This window comes from Neomonachus schauinslandi, chromosome 8 (genome assembly GCF_002201575.2).
Source record: "Neomonachus schauinslandi chromosome 8, ASM220157v2, whole genome shotgun sequence".
NCBI lineage: Eukaryota > Metazoa > Chordata > Mammalia > Carnivora > Phocidae > Neomonachus > Neomonachus schauinslandi.
The window spans coordinates 63,456,236-63,474,929 of record NC_058410.1 but is presented as its reverse complement, the minus strand read 5'-3'; the positions used below and the strand labels follow the sequence as shown (position 1 = coordinate 63,474,929).

The 18,694-nt window shown below is 36.2% G+C and overlaps 1 protein-coding gene across 1 annotated transcript; it reads left to right on the top strand.

The window, feature by feature from the left end:
• The first annotated feature begins 15,689 nt into the window (after positions 1–15,689).
• On the top strand, positions 15,690–16,770 carry FUT9 (fucosyltransferase 9). The gene has a single exon (XM_021693564.1). The coding sequence runs from the start codon at positions 15,690–15,692 to the stop codon at positions 16,767–16,769; it is 1,080 nt and encodes a 359-aa protein (XP_021549239.1). The 3' UTR covers position 16,770.
• The last annotated feature ends 1,924 nt before the right edge of the window (positions 16,771–18,694 follow it).

Sequence of the window (18,694 nt, the reverse complement as noted above, 5' to 3'; positions counted from 1 at the left end):
TCATGATCTCAGCGTCCTTAGATCCAGTGCAGTGCTGGGCTCCACACTCCACAGGGAGTCTACTTGAAGATTCTCTCCCTCTGCCCTGCACCACACTCGTGCATATGCACTCATGTGTGCTCTCTCTCTCTCTCAAATAATTTTTTTTTTTTAAATAGTACTCTAGGGTCACCTGGGTGGCTCAGTAAGTTAAGTGTCTGCCTTTGGCTCAGGTCATGATCCCAGGGTCCTAGGATGGAGCCCCAGGTCAGGCTTCCTGCTCCAATAGCAAAGGACAATAAAAGCATGAAATGTCTCAGAAAAAATAAATATTCTATATATGTAAGACACCACCAACTTTTACTTTGGGATATGAACAATTTTAATACAATGACAGTACAGTTTCGTTGAGAAGAATAAATACTTTCAATATGCCATTATTTCATATACTTTAAATAAACATGATGAAATATTTCTTCAAAATACTAATCAGATTTAAGGATGGACTTGACAAAAATAAGTCTGTTTACTGGAAGAATAAACAAGTGATATACAATTGAAGAAAATAATTATAGGGGGAAACTAATATAAACAATTTAAAATATGCTATAAACACTACAATCAACAGATGAATGGAGTGGAGTAGTTTCCCTTGAGATAAATTCAGACATATACCTGACCTGGAATTGTTTGTTTGTTTTTGTTTTTGTTTTTGTTTTTGTTTTTGTTTAGAAGGGGAGTGGGAGGGGGCAGAGGGAGAAAGAGAATCTCAAGCAGGCTCCACACCCAGCATGGAGCCTGACACAGGGCTCAATCTCACAACCCTGAGACCATGACCTGAGCTGAAATCAAGAGCCGGATGCTTAACTGACTGAGCCACTCGGGCACCCCATGAAATGTTTGATAAATAAACCATCATAAAAGAAGGTGCAAAGGAAAGATTATGCAATTAATATTGTTTGGGTATTTGAAAAATATTTTGGGTATTTGAAAAATGCATTCGGGTATTTGAAAAATATATTCAGTTGTATATTCAGTTAGTATAAAACCAATTACAATTAAAACCTAGAATAGCATAGTGATTTGACTGATCTTTAGTTATGAAATACGGTCTAAGTATAAATACAAACAGAAGCAAAAGGAGAAAGAGATATATACTTGACTATATAAAATTTAATTACTTTGTATATTAAAAATGCAAAAAGAAAATCAAAGGACAATCTACCAAAAACTTTGAAATATGAAAATGAAAAGATATTGTCATTGATACATATAACTGATAAAAAGTTATTCCAATTTAGGGATGCCTGGGTGGCTCAGTCAGTTAAGTGTCTGCCTTCTGCTCAAGCCCTGATCTCAGGGTCCTGGCAGGGAGTCTGCTTCTCCCTCTCCCTCTGCCCCTTCCCCCCTGCCCCCTTACCCCCCTATCCCCACTCATGCTCTCTTTCTCAAATAAATAAAATATATATATATTTTTTAAAGATTTTATTTATTTATTTGACAGAGAGAATGAGAGACAGAGAGCATGAGAGGGAGGAAGGTCAGAGGGAGAAGCAGACTCCCTGCCGAGCAGGGAGCCCGATGCGGGACTCGATCCCGGGACTCCAGGATCATGACCTGAGCCGAAGGCAGTCGCTTAACCAACTGAGCCACCCAGGCGCCCAATAAAATATTTTTTTAAAAAAAGTTTGGGGCACCTGAGTGGCTCAGTTTGTTGAGCCTCTGCTTTCAGCTCAAGTCATGATCTCAGGGTCCTGGGATTGAGCCCTGCATTGGGCTCCCTACTCAGTAGGGAGTCTGCTTCTCCCTATGCCCCTCTCCCCCAACTCGTTCTCACTCTCTCTTTCTCTCAAATAAATAAAATTTTTTAAAAAAAAGTTCTTCTAACTTAACAAGTTACACAGTAACAGCAATTTAGAAAATAGACAAATTCACAATCCATTTTAAAATAAATATGAATAGGGACGCCTGGGTGGCTGTTGTTAAGCATCTGCCTTCAGCTCAGGTCATGATCCTGGAGTTCTGGGATCTAGCCCCGCATTGGGCTCCCTGCTCTGCTGGAACCTGCTTCTCCCTCTCCCACTCCCCCTGCTTGTGTTCCCTCTCTCACTGTGTCTCCCTCTGTCAAATAAACAAATTTAAAAATATTTTTAAAAAATAAATAAAAATAAAATAAATATGAATAGCCAACAAATATAAGCTTACATTACTAGTCATCAGGGAGAAAAGTGAATTAAATGAAAACAACAAATTACATATTCCCTATCAAATATAAAATAAGCACATATACCTCAAAAGTTAATACTCAGTATGTTTAAATTCTGTTAAGAAGAGTTCTTTACTTTAAGGAAATACATGTTCTTATGTCTTTTTAAAGGATAGATGGCTTTGAAATTGTTCATGCTCTTTTATCCAATTTTCCCCTGTTTATAAATCAATCCTAAGGAGATAATCAGAAATATAGTTATAGATTCACTGTATAAATTGCGTATTGTGGTAATGATTATATTAGAAAAAAGTGAAAATAGTATTTATGATCAATAATAAGTGAATGGTGAATAAATTAACAGTATATTCATATGGTGAAAGGTTATCCGACCATTAAAAATCAAGTTTTTTCAGGGCTCCTGGGTGGCTCAGTCAGTTAAGTGTCCAACTCTTGATTTTGGCTCAGGTCATGATCTCAGGGTTATGAGATCAAGCCACCCCCCTCCACCGTTAGCACCTCACCGAGCCCCATTTTGAGTCCCACATCAGGCTCCACATTCGGCATGGAGCCTGCTTAAGATTCTCTCTCTCCTTCTCCCTTCGCCCCTCCCCCTGCCAAAAAAAATCAAGTTTTTTCTTGATGATATGAGCAAATGATCACAACTTAAAGTTAGGTTGAAAAAAAAAAAAGCCAGGAGAAAAAAAATTTTGAATCTATTAGTTCTCACTATTGTTTAAAAACATTTGATAATTGAAACTAAAGAGGTGAATAGTCAACTAAATAGATCTCTACAATAAAGAGTAGAAAGACACACAAAATAATGTTGTTATATCTGTGAATTGGTTTACAGACTGATTCCATTTATTGTATTTGTGTATTTTCAAAATAATACAAAGAATCAGGCTGCCATATGAAACCCATTTCTATCAAAGATTGTGCCCAGTATCAAAGTACCAATATTTTAAGGACACAATCAATCATGAGTCAGGGAGAAGTCTGAAATATCCTAGTAATCTCCATAAGCCCTCCTTTTGCATCATACCTGGTCTCTGGTCCAGAATAACAGAAGTCCCCAATGTCACTCACAGAGGTAGGGAGCATTTAAATTGTAAAACATCTTTATTTTATACTTAAAAAGAGTTTCATAGCTTAGGTGACACTCTCTAGGGAAGCATGCCTCATAAATCCATCCAAGTTTAGGTTCGTTTACAATAAGCAGTCCTAAACCAAGAAAGTCTTCCTCAAAGTATTTCATAAATAAGAATTCTCCCTTCCAGCAAATATGATTAGTCTGTTGTCTGAAGGTCAAGTTATCATGTTTACAAGGACATTGAACCAGAGCACCTGCCTTCTTAACCTCCCACTCCCCAGGAGCATCTCCCTGGTAATCAGGAGGGATCACAGACTAGCTGCTTTAAGTCCTTCCTCCCCAACATTGTTTTACAATAAAACTTTTTGAAAGAGAGAAACTAGAAAAAAGAAAAAGAGAGTCACAGTGTTTACTATGAATTGAAGGAAAACAAAACCATTATCAGTGAAAACAATTAGTGGTTCATTATAATAATCCAGGAAATAAGTGAAGTGGGTCTAAACAATGAAGTAACAATAGATAAAGTGAGAGGGGTTTACTAAATACTACAGCATTTCAATTGACTAAGTGTAATAATTGACTAGATGTTGGGTAAGGGAGTTGAAGGAATAAATAATGATTCCCAGTCGGAGGCTTAGGTAGGTGTATGAATGATGTGGCTATCTGTGGAGAATAGAGAAAACAGAGGAGCAGTGTTTGGGAGAGTGGAGGTTCTTTAATAGAAGATGAGAACTGTGATTATACTTAAATTCCAATGGAAAGCAACCGTTAGAGACAGAGAAATTGAAGATTAGGAAAAATCAGGAATAAGAAATAGAATGAGGCCACTTGACCTATTTAGATTCCAGAATTAATGAGGAGGAATCAGCCTTCCAAGACAAAACAGTTGTCTTTTCCAATGTGGTGTGAGAAGAGGCCATAATGCTGTTCTCTGTTGATGTATTTTCTTTTTCTCTACTATGTTCACCAAATACGGTACTTTCTTCTGAGTCTTCAACTACTTGGTGAACTGAATATTCAAAAGATTAAGGAATGAAATCAGAATAGGAATGTTAGATGACCCTTGAGGAGAAAGAAGCCACTGGGGCCAAGCTGAGAAATGGTGATTCAATGGAAGTCCCCCCCACCCACCTACCCTCCAAGGATTGGAGTATTTGTATCTTAAATTTAAGGGTTTTTCACTCTTGCATCTTTTGCTTCTAAATTCCTCATTTCTACCTTTATTCTAATATCATCTTTGTTAAGTATCTTAATCAATCAGTTCATTTTCAGATTACTCAGTTGCAAGTTAATTAAACTTGCTTCTTTCCTGAGATCCCTTTGGCCACAATTTTGTCATAGTGTCTCTTAGGCTGTTGGTTTCTTAGCAGCTTATCCTTTCTGTTTTAGTTCTTACTGGCCTATTCTCTTATTGTAGATTTGACTTGAAGTTTCAGAATCTCTTAATTAACTACAGTGATGTGTTTTTATTTAATCCTTGTAAAGCTGGTGCTAATTAGTTTCACATGAGTTCAAAAGATGATCAGCCTGTAAAATTTGGTGTGATCCAGAAACTGTTGCCACGGCAATGCCCCATCTAACATAGTGTTTACCTCTATAGGTAGATATGTTCCTTTATTATAGCAACCTTTTTCTTAGTACCTGTTAACATCTTTTGATGTGCACCATGGTGTGTTGCTTTTGTTTTCATTTTTGTTTTTGTAACTTGAAAAGCAAGAATTTTAATGTTGGAGAAATTGTGTAGGAAAGAGCCGAGGAACATAAAGCAGTTTGTTTCTCATGGATTTATTTTCTTGCCTTGGAAACTGAACTAAAGCCTCTATAGTTAGCAGAGAGAGGACCAGAAATTAAGGGAAATGTGGGAAAGATGTTGTGAGTGTGTTGACATATTCAAAGCTGCTAGAGTCAGTGACAGAGTTTGATTCAGATAGTCAGTCTTCCAACTGTAATGGGAACCCAGAAACTCTGGCACCCAGAAGGTCAGAGGACCTTCAGGGGACAGCTGGGTTTGAGATTCTAGGCCCACACATTTGATGGTAGGAGTAGAGTGAGGCTGCATCGATTGGATTCTCAGACCCGTGGTAGCCAAATGAGGAAGAAGGACAGAGGCGGTGGATGGGGACTGTTGCTGCCAGATAGGTTTGGGTCCATATGAAACTCCCTCCCATGATCTTTTACGAAAACAACTGAGGGACACCTTGAAGAGATTATTGATAGTAAGACTGATGAAGGTCAAACAATCATAACACAATCATTAAAAGCATATGACCTTATGTAGCAGTCCGCTGGGAAACAGGGAATTTGGAAAGTAAAACTTATAGAAAAGAAATTCTTTATTCTGTCTTAAGTAATGGTTAAATATGTGTAAATCCTTTAAAAAATGTTAACTGATGACACTGTGTGCACAAACTCTGAGATATAACTGGAATTTTTATTGAAATGATTATTTTTCTCTACCTTTATTATTTTTAGGCAATCTGGCTCTTTGAGGTTGGTTAATTTTCAAAGCTGACTCAACAAAGCAGCAGTAAGGAATTCACCTGAAGGAGAATGTGGCTATCAGGGAATACAACTATCAGAGAGGCCTGGATTACCAATTGCAAATGTGTCGATTATTCTTCATGTTCCTGTAATTGCTTTATAAACAGCCTAATAACAAAACAAAGCTAGACTCCTCCCCTGCTCTAATTCACCCATCTGCACTCTTTTGGGGACAGGAGGAGAATTATCTAAAACTTCTAGTTTTCTGTTTCTGGCCATTGGTTTCCAGGATAAGAGTAGAGATGAAGTGTTGGTGATCTAGTTTGTTCGATATGAACAATAACTTCAGAGCAATATATGTCATAAAATAAATTTTAAATCCTATAATTCACAGAATTCACAGCTTTGCAATTGTAAGCTGGAATTCTCAATTCTTAACATGTATTTTTAGAGCAACACTTTTCAGAGACAAGTCATTAGTGTCCACGTCTTGATTGACCACTTACTGGTGTGACATGAGACAAATAGATGTACATCAGTTTCCTCATCTCTAAAATGAATGTAATTATAGTGTATATTTTATCTCGTCATTATGGATTTAAGAGAATTACTATTTCTTAAGTGCTTAGAATCATGTTTGGCATATAGAAAGTGATATGTATTTATTTTTTAAATGCACGAAAGAAATAGTTTTTTCCTGAAAATAAAATGATAAAATTTATTGAAAAGTCTTAGCCTTGTTCCTGGAACATTGCAAATGTTCAGTAATTGTTAACTACTTGGTCACTCAAAAAAAAACATTTGTTGACAGCAAGGATATACCAAGTCTGACTAGCTCTAGGGATTGAATACTGAGGAAAAAACCTGATGCCTATTATTTGAGCCTAGTTACAGCCAAACAGAGGCAACAACACTAATCAAATACACAAATATAGGTACACTAGCTACTGTGGTAAGTGCTTTGTAAAAATGACAGTACCATGAGATTTGTACTAGGGGCCTTTGATTTAGTGTGTATGTAGGAGGGTGGGTGTTGGGAGGTTGTCAGGAATCTTTTCATAAGCAACTGCCAGTGGAGCGAAAAAGAGGAAATCAACAAAGAGAGGAGGGAAGTTGCTCCAGGGAAAAGGGAGAGCTGGTACAGTGACTCCCTCAGGCCATGCAGGGAATGCAGAAGGGAGCGCGGCATGCACTGAGATTGGAGGCAGAGGCAGGTTCCCCATCATCCCCGGCTGTTAAAGCTACATAAGACTTTTTTACTTTATCTTAAAAGTAATTGGAATTCATTGAAGGACCTTATACCGTATGATCCATGGTTTGAGAAGATGACTCCACTGCAGGGATTCTTAAACTTTCTGTATTTCAGAATCATTTAGAGGACTTTTTAAGATGGATTGTTAGGCCACAGCCCAGTTTCTGATTCCTTATATCTAGGTTTGGGTGGGAGAATCCCATTTCTTACAAGATACCAGGCGATGCTGATGCTGTTGCTGGTGTGGGGACCACACTTTCAGAACCACTGGTCTACTGCATTGTGAATCAATTGAATGGATCAAAAGTGAGTGCCAGATGTACCACTGAGAAAGCAAGGTCAGCAGTCTATACAAGAGGTGATAGACGCTTTACCTAGGGAACGAGAAAGAAGTCAACTAATCTAAGGAATATTTAGGAGGCATAAATGGTACTAGGTAGGGTGTGGAATTGAAGGACAAGAGGAGGTCAGGAAAGAGCTACTCTACTTTGTCATCTGGAAGAAAAAAAAGTCTCATCTTCAGAGTCAGGAACACATAGTAATATATCAGCTCAAAATGAGAGTTTGGGGTTTTTTTTTTTTTTTTTTAAGGCTCCCTTGACTTTCATTGGCTGACTGCTACGGGCTACAACCTGACAATAATTAATAGAAAGCACTGGTGCTGACAGCCAAATTATGGAAGAATGTTGGCCTCAAGGAATGCCAGAAAGCATGTTCTAGGAAGCTGCCAGAGAGCACCCCTGGCCCTGCCTGTGGTATTCCCTCGGGAAGATAGCCCAGGAGCCAAGTAACACTTGGACTCAGGATCAGATCTGATTCTCTAGCTGCAGTTAAGGCCAGTAAATAGAGCTTCTAAAATGAATAAAGACAGCGACCGAGAACTAGTGAGTACAAGCAGAAAGAGAAGAAAGCAGATAAAAGATCAAACTGAAAAAGGTTAATCCCTGAATTGGCAAGAAATTTCAAAGAGAGTGAATGTAGAGACTGCTCATGATGAATAAGTATGCCATGCAGGAAAAGCAGCCTTTGGCTGTTTGCACACCAAAGGAAACCAATGCGTGAGACAAAAATGAAAAGGGAAACAAAAGAGAGACATTTTTGAGCATTTTAGAGGTAATGTCCCTAAAGAGGAAACCACTGCAGAAATAAATTAGGGAATTCTTGTGTGTGCTAGAGCACATTCTGAGGAATATTCAGGAAAAGCACGGGCAACGATTAAAACCGGCATATTTTGTTGGTAACCTCTCCAGTGTTTGGAGGAAATAAAAGAGGCTCACCCATGGAAATACCAAAGATAATACCCAAAGGTCTTTGAGAAAGGTTGGCGAACACAAATTTGATAGCATTCCAAAAATCAACCAATGTCTTCTTGCCAAAAAGTAAATGGCAACTCTCCCAAGGACAGAAGGTATTTGGCTCAGGATCTAATGGGAAGAATTGTGAGGACTCAGAGCAGGAATGCCCATGAGAAAGGTTCACTGGAACGTGAAGTGTCAAGGGAATCTTTGAAAGTGAAGTGATGAATATATAAAGTTTTACAGTACGTCGAGGCAGAATATAATTTGGTATATAGTATTGAAAGTATAAGACATTTTTATTCTTGGAGAGGATCTTAGCGTAAAATCATAGGAAGAAGTAAAAGCAAAACAAAACAATAACAAAAACAACCCCCCAAAATAAATATGGGTAATTCAAATTATGAACAGTCAGGGTAGTATTCAGAAGACTTTTGCAGAATCCATATTAATATCATGACACCAAACGCCATAATGATTATGTGGGGAACATCATTGTTCTTTGAACTGACGAAACAGATTAGTAATAGTTCAATTAGATACCACCTACCACCAAATACCTAAATTCTGGGTGGAGTCTATAGCTTAACATAAAGTGAAGAGTTATATTTGTTGTTTTGAGAATTTATATGTAGTTTTTTAAATCCACATAATTATGGACATATTTTGAAGGATTGTAGGTATATACTTCTTAATCTGCAGGAAGAAAAAAAGAGGAGGTGAGATAATTAGTTGGGTTTTTGTTTGTTTGTTTGCTTGCTTGCTTAAGGTTTGTTTTGTTGTGGTTGTTTGCTTGGATTTGTTTGTTTCAAGTAATAAAAACAATTATAATTAACATAGACAAAAAGGAAATTATTGCAAGTTTATGGAGTAGCTCTTAGAACTGAAGGAATAGCTGAAGAACCAAGCTCAGGAAGGCAGGATCCCAAGCAGCACCTTGGATGCAAGTAGTAGAGTTTACATAACTGTCTTGTAAGGAGCCTTAATGTGATTAATCAGCTCCAACATTTTCCATCCTGACCCTTCCACTCAAGTTTCCAAGTCCCAGAGACAGAGGTTGAGTTATCTAGATCTTCTGCCCTATGTTGGTTAGGAAATGGGGAAATACTCTCTGCAATCCCAAAGATAGGACACAGGAGGAGAGAGATAATATCTCAATAGGAAATTGGGGTATTATTATCAGAAGAAGGGAGAGTGATTCAGACAGTGAAAACCAACAAATATCTGCTATAGAATCCTTTAAATATAATATGCTTATAGAGTAAACTTTTGTTAAAAATGTGATTCCATGAACTATTGAAAGACCCTGTTTATATTCATTAGAAATTTTATATTGTATATTTATCCAGAATTTTTTAATAATGAGTTATGTTTTGAACTTACAGGAGATTGTATGTGTGTGTGTGTGTGTGTGTCGTTAGAAATGGTAATAATTTGCATAGACGTAAGAAGGATTTATTATTCCAAAAGAATTTCAGCTGTGGTGGGAGCTCTGATTCTTGACTGTAACAGAGAACAGTAACATAATAGCAAACACTTACATAGTGCTTTCTCTGGTCCAGGCACCCTCAAAAGCACTTTACAAATTTTATTATAACAGGGAAGAAGTCACAATGAATGACAATCATTTTTTTCCTTTAACTATTTCTAACTTTAGTCCACTTAATTTGTCAATGATTCATTTCTGGTCTTGGAGGCTGGTCTGAACCTATCGGAAGATCCCTAAGTGGATCCAAAGTTCCGTTCTTTATGTGGATGAAAAGTCTTAACCATTTCAAGAATCATCCCATTGTGCACCAACACAACAAATAGAGAATAGGTGTACTACACAATGACTGGCAAACATGTTGACTCAAGACCTCCTGAGGGCATAAGGGAAACTCTCTTCCAACCCCACACTCCTGCTACTGTGAGCCAGAGAGGTGGGCTGAAGAATGAGGGGGGTGGCTGCAATCTAGGAATAAAGTCCCAAGGGGCAAGTTAATGCCCAACCGTCTTCTTCTGTCTTTTAAGTTTTAGGCAGTATTGAATTCTATTCTAAATATACCCGTTTCTTTCAATGTAAAATAAGGATTCAACACACACGCGCACACACACACACACACCAAAAACTTAAAGTAGAATCACCATTCCTTGGAGAAGCCTCCTATTCTCTTTGGTTTCACATTTCTCTCCCTAATATCTTGAAGCATATTTATGATGTGAGAATCACACTTGAACCTCTTCTATTCCAAGCTCCCTTCTGTTTAACTCTCAGTGGAACATTCCCACAGTGTGACACAGAAGGTAGTTTCTTAGTGGAAAGCAGAATTGTATGCACACCAAATCCCATCAAGTTATACTTTTACTGAAGATTTTGTTAATTCTTTTTTTTTTTAAAGATTTTATTTATTTATTTGAGACAGAGAGAATGAGAGAGAGCACATGAGAGCGGGGAGGGTCAGAGGGAGAAGCAGACTCCCTGCCGAGCAGGGAGCCCGATGCGGGACTCGATCCAGGGACTCCAGGATCATGACCCGAGCCGAAGGCAGTCGCTTAACCAACTGAGCCACCCAGGCGCCCAATTTTGTTAATTCTTAATTCTAATATCTTTATATTTTTATGGTACTTGAGACTATCAAAAATAATTGTTTTAATTATACTATTAATTATACTATTTATTATTTATTTATTTATTTATTTATTATACTATTATTGTTATAATTTGCTTTATGCTGTAAATGTATTGCTCTCTCTGGTGAGAGCTAAAGTAACACTGCCGTGGGTGCTTTAAAAACAGGTTGTATAGATTAACAGTTCAAGATGTGTTGGGTATCCAACTGAATTTTAGTTATGAGGAGTAGGTTTGAAGGTTCCTGTCAAGGGGATGTCAATTAGGCTCCAAGAGGCAAACTTTCCTAACAGTTTCTGTACAAAGCAGGGGTTACTGGGTAACTGCCCCTACTGTTCAGTAACTGACCCAGTTAGCAACGAAAAGCTGAGGGGAGAGGTGTGCAGAGAGTTAACAAAAAGAATCTCAATACAAAATGTCCAGGAAGCAGAAAAACTGAGAGGCACACAATGAAAAGAACATTGTTTCTTGCCTAGTGACCTTTTTTTTTTCATTTGGCCAAAAAAGAGTCATGGAATTAAAGTGTACTAGATAGATGCCAACCTTAACACATGACAAAGAGAGGCAAAACTAGGAGATTTTGCTCATATTACAGATATTTAGAAATATCTGTATGTCAACTGTGATGGTAGTTATTCTCTAAAGGTATACATGTTAAATGCACATAGAAAGCAACTAAGTATCTATTTCTTCATTCACACTTGGCTCATTCTTGCTTATCTTGTTACCAAGGATTTTACCTTGCACATGGTAAGGACTCAGCAATCCACCCACTCATTCATGCAACATATATATATAATTTATTAAACACCTACTGTATTCTGGTGATGAGGATAAAGCAGTGAAGAAACAAAGCCCTTCATAGAGCTTGCACTCTGGTTATTACGTTTGCTAGCTGCAACCTGGAGAATCAGTGAACATAAAATGTAGTGCTCTTGACCCAAACTGGAACCAATGATCTGGGTTTGTTTGAAAGTGTGCTCTGCCACTTCTGAACTGGGTAACCCTGGGCAAGTTTCTTAACCATTAGAGGCCTCAGTTTCTTTATCAATAAAATGGGATTACAATGAGGTAATATATGTGTTTGTGTGTATATATATGTGTGTATGTTAACATAAGTGCTAAGATCAATGTTTGACACTAGTTAAGTATCATATAAGCATCAGGTATTCCTGTTAAGGGAAATTGCTCTAAATTTAATGTATGGATAAACAGTCCTCAATTATAAAGGGTAGAGCCCAGAGAAATCAAGACAATAAAACTTGAGGTACCAAATGCACCTCAATAGACAATTGATGTTTGTATTATTTGTTCAAAGAAGATTGTAGAAGGCGAGAGAGAGCATAACCCAATGGTTAAGCTAGCTACTTATATCTCTGGCCTTCAGTTTTTTCTTTTCTTTTCTTTTCTTTTCTTTTTTAAGATTTTATTTATTTATTTGAGAGAGAGCATGAGCAGGCGGAAGGGCAGAGAGAGAAGCAGACTCCCTACTGAGCAGGGAGCCAGAACTGGGGCTCAATCCCAGGACCCCGGGATCATGACCTAAGCCAAAGGCAGACATTTAACCAACTGAAGCACCCAGGTGCCCCAGCCCTCAGTTTTTTCATCTGTAAAGAAGAGGTGATAAAAGACTTTCTTGATAGAGGTTCTATGAGGATTAAAGGAAATGATGTGTGCAAAGTGCTTGGCACAAGACCTAGCTGAGAGTGAGCAGTTACTGAACAGGGGCTATTAAAGTTGTAACCTTATTGCAATGAATTGACATCATTTATTTAGTTTTTGCCAATTGCATTTCAATTCAAAAAGGACTTAAGAAAACTTTTTCAATGAGAACATTTCTCTCTCTCTCTTTTTTTTTTTTTTCTTTCGAGAGAGGGAGAGAGAGTGCAAATGAGTGGAGGGGAGGGGCAGGAGAGAGAGAGAGGGAGATAGAGAATCTTAAACAGGCTCCAGGCTGTGTGGAACCCAACGCGTGACTCAATCTCACAACCCTGAGATCATGACCTGAGCTGAAATCAAGAGTCAGATGCTTAACCAACTGAGCCACCCAGGCACCCCATCAATGAGAACATTTCTAAACATCATTAAACATTGGTCTCATAGGAGAAAAACACTCCATTGCTCAGTCAAATCATGTATATTAAAGATTAGTATTACTCCATTAAAAAAAGAGATCCTTCCAGTAACTTTCCTCAGTCTGTAGATCCCAGAGTCTTGTAAGAATTGAAAGATTGTCCAGCTAGTTAAATTTATAAAGTAGGATCAAATGTACATGAACCTACATAAACCTACTCTTGAATTGTGTCATAATATATTTTAATACTTTTTATTGCCAATGTCTGTATCTGTGTTCATAAGGGAAATAGACCTTTTTAACTTTTTATATTTTCTTTTGGTAATAGGTTAATAATTGGCTTCACATAATGAGTTAAGCTTCTTTATTTATTTTTCTGTTTTCTAGAATATTTTTAAATGACAATAGTATTCTCTATTCATTGAACAATTGATACCACTCCTACAAAGCTATCTAGGTCTACTGTTTGTTTTCAGTTATCATTTATCAATTCCACTTCACTAATTGCTATTTGTTTAATAAGAATTTATTATTAAAATTGGCATTTTTCTATTTGTGCAGATATATAACCATCCATTTCATCAGTTTTTCAAATTCATGAGCATAAAGTTACTCCATATAGTCATTTCTTATTTTTTTTTTCTGTTGCATAATCATTTGCTCTTTTTTTATATTTAAACTGAATTTCTTAAAACAATAAAATAAGTTGAACTTCCCTTTTTCTTGATTATTCTTGTGTGAGGTTTATTTTAGTATTTTTTTCCAGTTTTATTGAGTTATAATTGACATATAACTTATATTAGTTTAAGGGGTACACATAATGATTTGATATATGTGTATATTGCAAAATGATTATTATAGTAAGTTTAGTTCATTCATCACCTCACATAGTTACTATGTGATGTTATCAACCCTCTCAAATTTCTGCTCTGAATTTCAATGATTTCAATCCTTATCTTAATTTTTTACTTCTTATTTCTTTAGCTTTGGCCCATTGTTTTTTGTCCAGCTTGTTCAATTGGCAATTTTGTTAATTTCCCCAAAACTGTGCAAACCTGTAAATTTCCTTTAAATAAAGTACTGTTTTAGCCACATTCCACAAAATTCGGCATGTAGTGCCAACAATGTCATTTAGTTCTAAACAGTTGAGATTTCTTTCATAGTCCTTTCTATTTTCTCTGTAGCTCAGGAGTTAATTAATAGTTTCTGAACATATTTGGTAGACACTTTTTTATTTTCCTTTTGTTATTGACTGGACAGGGCTGAGGTTAAATTTGATGGTAAGTCTCAGTCATTGATTCCAATAATTTTGTTCTGGAAGTGCTCCAGGATATAATATCCAGAATCTTTGGATTCACGGAATCAAGGGAACTACCTAGGGAATGTCATATGCTTTAAGAAAAACTTCATAACAACAACAAAAAAATGTGATTTTTTTAAATGTTCACATACATTTAGATAATTAAATAAAGAACAATTTCTCCCTTTATTCTTGAAGGAAACCTCTCATGTTTCAACACTAGCTTTTGATCAAGATTTCAAAATATTTTAATGAACATGAAATTGATAGACCACATTATTTTGGTGAAAAGAATAATGAATTTCAGAGGATCAGTAAGAATTTGATCAAAAGACAGTTTTGCAAACATACTACATATTTTATCTTTGTGTTCATATTCATAAGAAGACATGAATGTCAAAGAAGAAAAACCTTGAAGACTCTTGTATTAAAAAAAATCAAAAAGACTTAATTCATCTTATTAGCAGGAATCTGCTATAATTCACAAGATCAGTATTGTTCTCCATGAAACATAATTCTTTTCTTTTGAGAATCCATTTATTTTTATTATACTAATGTCATTTTAATGCTAAGGAAAAACTTTTTTTAATGCCCTGATACCACATGAGAATGTTTTTCTAATGCCACTAGAACATTTTATTATCACAACCTAATATTTTACTTTATCAAATTTTTGCATCAGTGTACTCTACTAAAAAACAAAACAAACTACAGATATCAAACCAAGAGCTGCCATTTTTTTTTACAAGAGGACTATTGTGATGCATTTTTGGCAGTGAAGATGAACTTATACCAAGAAACCAAAACAAACTTTTTTAAAAAAAGTTTGAAAATAAATAAATAAATAAATAGAAATTTTTTTAAAAAAAGTTTGGTTTTCAACTGAATTCTGTTTGAACTGCAAAGTTATATTACAATCTCAAAAATGCACTAGTAAATAATTATAATAATTATATATATAATTAATAATAGTTATATAAACTAAGGAATGTTCACAGATATGATGTGATTTCAAAGTATTAAAAATTTTAATCATAGCCTCGGTGATGCTTGTCTTTGTGCCAGCTTTCTAGAAACAAATAAAAATATAACAGGTAAGGATGGCATTGAAAACAAACGTAACCCGGTGGGAAGATATGCTGGCACGCTTATAACAAATTCTGACTCATTATTTATGGAGTTCAGGGGAAAGTTCCTTTCAAAAGCAGTTTCTTGGCTTAATAAAAGCTCCATTTTTCTAATGGTTTAGTAACACTAAAAAAGGAAAATGCAACTGATTTTGTGATTAAGTGTATTTTGAGATGCATCACCTGTTGATCTCAAATTATATTTATGATTAACTTTTCATCACTACCCCTACGTACCCCTCTATTCTCTTTCTGTTTCACAGAAAAAATTATGACATCAACATCCAAAGGAATTCTCCGCCCATTTTTAATCGTCTGCATTATCCTGGGCTGCTTCATGGCATGTCTGCTCATTTACATCAAGCCCACCAACAGCTGGATCTTCAGTCCAATGGAGTCAGCCAGCTCAGTGCTGAAAATGAAAAACTTCTTCTCCACCAAAACTGATTATTTTAATGAAACTACTATCCTGATTTGGGTGTGGCCATTTGGGCAGACCTTTGACCTTACATCTTGCCAAGCAATGTTCAACATCCAAGGATGCCATCTCACAACAGACCGTTCTCTATACAACAAATCTCATGCAGTTCTGATCCACCACCGAGACATCAGTTGGGATCTGACTAACTTACCACAGCAGGCTAGGCCACCCTTCCAGAAATGGATTTGGATGAATTTGGAATCACCAACTCACACGCCCCAAAAGAGTGGCATCGAACACCTGTTCAACTTGACTCTGACTTACCGCCGTGACTCAGATATCCAAGTGCCTTACGGCTTCTTGACGGTGAGCACAAACCCCTTCGTGTTTGAAGTGCCAAGCAAAGAGAAGTTAGTGTGCTGGGTTGTAAGTAACTGGAACCCTGAGCATGCAAGGGTCAAGTATTACAATGAGCTAAGCAAAAGCATTGAAATCCATACCTATGGGCAAGCATTTGGAGAGTATGTGAATGATAAAAATTTGATTCCTACCATATCTACTTGCAAATTTTATCTTTCTTTTGAAAACTCAATCCACAAAGATTACATCACAGAAAAGCTCTACAATGCTTTTCTAGCTGGCTCTGTACCCGTTGTTCTGGGGCCATCTAGGGAAAATTATGAGAATTATATTCCAGCAGATTCATTCATTCATGTGGAAGATTATAACTCTCCCAGTGAGCTAGCCAAGTATCTGAAAGAAGTTGACAAAAACAATAAGTTATACCTTAGTTACTTTAACTGGAGGAAGGATTTCACAGTGAATCTTCCACGATTTTGGGAATCACATGCATGCTTGGCTTGTGATCATGTGAAAAGGCATCAAGAATATAAATCTGTTGGTAATTTAGAGAAATGGTTTTGGAATTAAAGTTTTCCATCATTTGCACACTTGGAAAAATTATTTTGGTGAGCTATCATCCAAGTTTTGAGGATAAGAGGAGAGACAACATTCTGCTTTTGTGTCACAATTTATTTTTATCACTCTCTCTTGGGTAACATGTATATTTTGATGGAGATTTCTGAGAGCTCAGCATTAGCAATCACTCCCTTTGGTTTTAAATTATCCTGTATATACCTAATTATGTGCACTGAAAATTAATTTATTCTTTGCTACCATTTGTAAACATTGTTTTTCACATTTTGTAGTTGTTTGTAATGTAAGTTTGTGATATGATTGTTGTTTCTACATTGATCAGCTGTTTAAGCTATTTGAGAGATGAAGATGCACATCTTAAAATATGAAATATTTTCACTAAATATTATAATCTCTAGTTCCAAGTTTGCATAATGTAACAAAGGAAAAGCATTTGTAATTGAGTTCTAACCTCTTTGACTTCAAAGTGAACAAAGTGTGTAACTGTCTCTATTTGATCTACTTTTTACCTGTTTACCACATTTTTTGTGAAGGAAGAATTATTCATGCAGTGAATAAGAAAGATAGTGAAGCAGAACTGTTTTATTCAGGAAGCTATTAGACTTTTCATTTATTTTCATGAAGCTGACTTGCAAATGCAGCCATTTGTTCTTACGATCTTAAGTTAAATTATTCAAGTATTTTTAAATATCCAATTTTGGGGGATTTGTAGAACCTGGGAAATAATCCTGACAACACTTAAGAATATCTAGGATAGTTCTCTTCCCAATCCTTACACTTATTATTATAATAAGGCAAATAATTTCCTCAAATAACAAAGGAAAAGAATGTGTATAGATACAAATCATATTTATTTATAAGTGGTACATTTATGTACAATTTTGAATAACATATAAATTTAAAATATTTTTTCCAAGCCCCGATATTTAAAAGTTTCATTTTACCATGTGGACAAATAAATAGACAAAACATTTTAGAGGTTTGCCCTATCATTTAAAAGAACCTAAATAAAACTATCATTAAGGTGTTATATATAAGATATTAAACATAATAAAGTGAAGATCTATAGAAAACACACAATGCTAACCTAGAGTAAGATCTCAATGCACATTTATTGAATGAATAAATGAATGTCATTGAAAATCATGGGAAATTTTTTGTTTGTTTCAATAAAGTGACAGTTCTGGCATAGAAATATTAACTGGAATGATATTTTATATTTCATTTTCATAATTATTCATATATAGCATATGTGACCATGGCCCTCAGGGCTTTACAGAACCAAAATAAACTTGTCATTACACTAAGTTCTTGGAAAATTCATCCCTGAACCTGCAGTTGCTATACAGCAATTTTCCTCTATGAGGTTGAGAGCTGGATATAAGCAGAGATTAGTAGGTGAGAAAAGATGGGATGTTAAGGATTCTTCAAGAAAAACATTTCCCAACAGAATCTTTAATGACTATTCCATTCAGGCCAAAAACCCATCAAAAGAACCAGAATGTTGTGATGACATCCTTTTGGATCCAATTGTGACTTATTCTAATAGTCCTGTTACATGTTAACATTAGCAGAACACAAGTCCACCATCTTCTACATCAAATGGATGTTAGATGGAGGCAAACTTGAGTTCAGTAAGTAGGAGCTATGTCCCGTACCCCAAGCTGCCTTGTGTGGGAATGAGCTCTCTGGAGAACTAGAAGGGTTGGAACAGAGGAAGATCCTGGCATTAGACGGAGGACTGTTTGATCCTCAGGTTTATTTCTTTACCTATGTCGAACAGGCATGTTGTGTCAGGCAATGCCCTAACCAGAGCTAAAGATGAACAAGGTACTGTCACTGCCCTACAGGAACTTACACTTAAGTGGAGAGATACACGAAAGCTTTCTTCAAGTCTATGTTTATGCACATACTCCTCT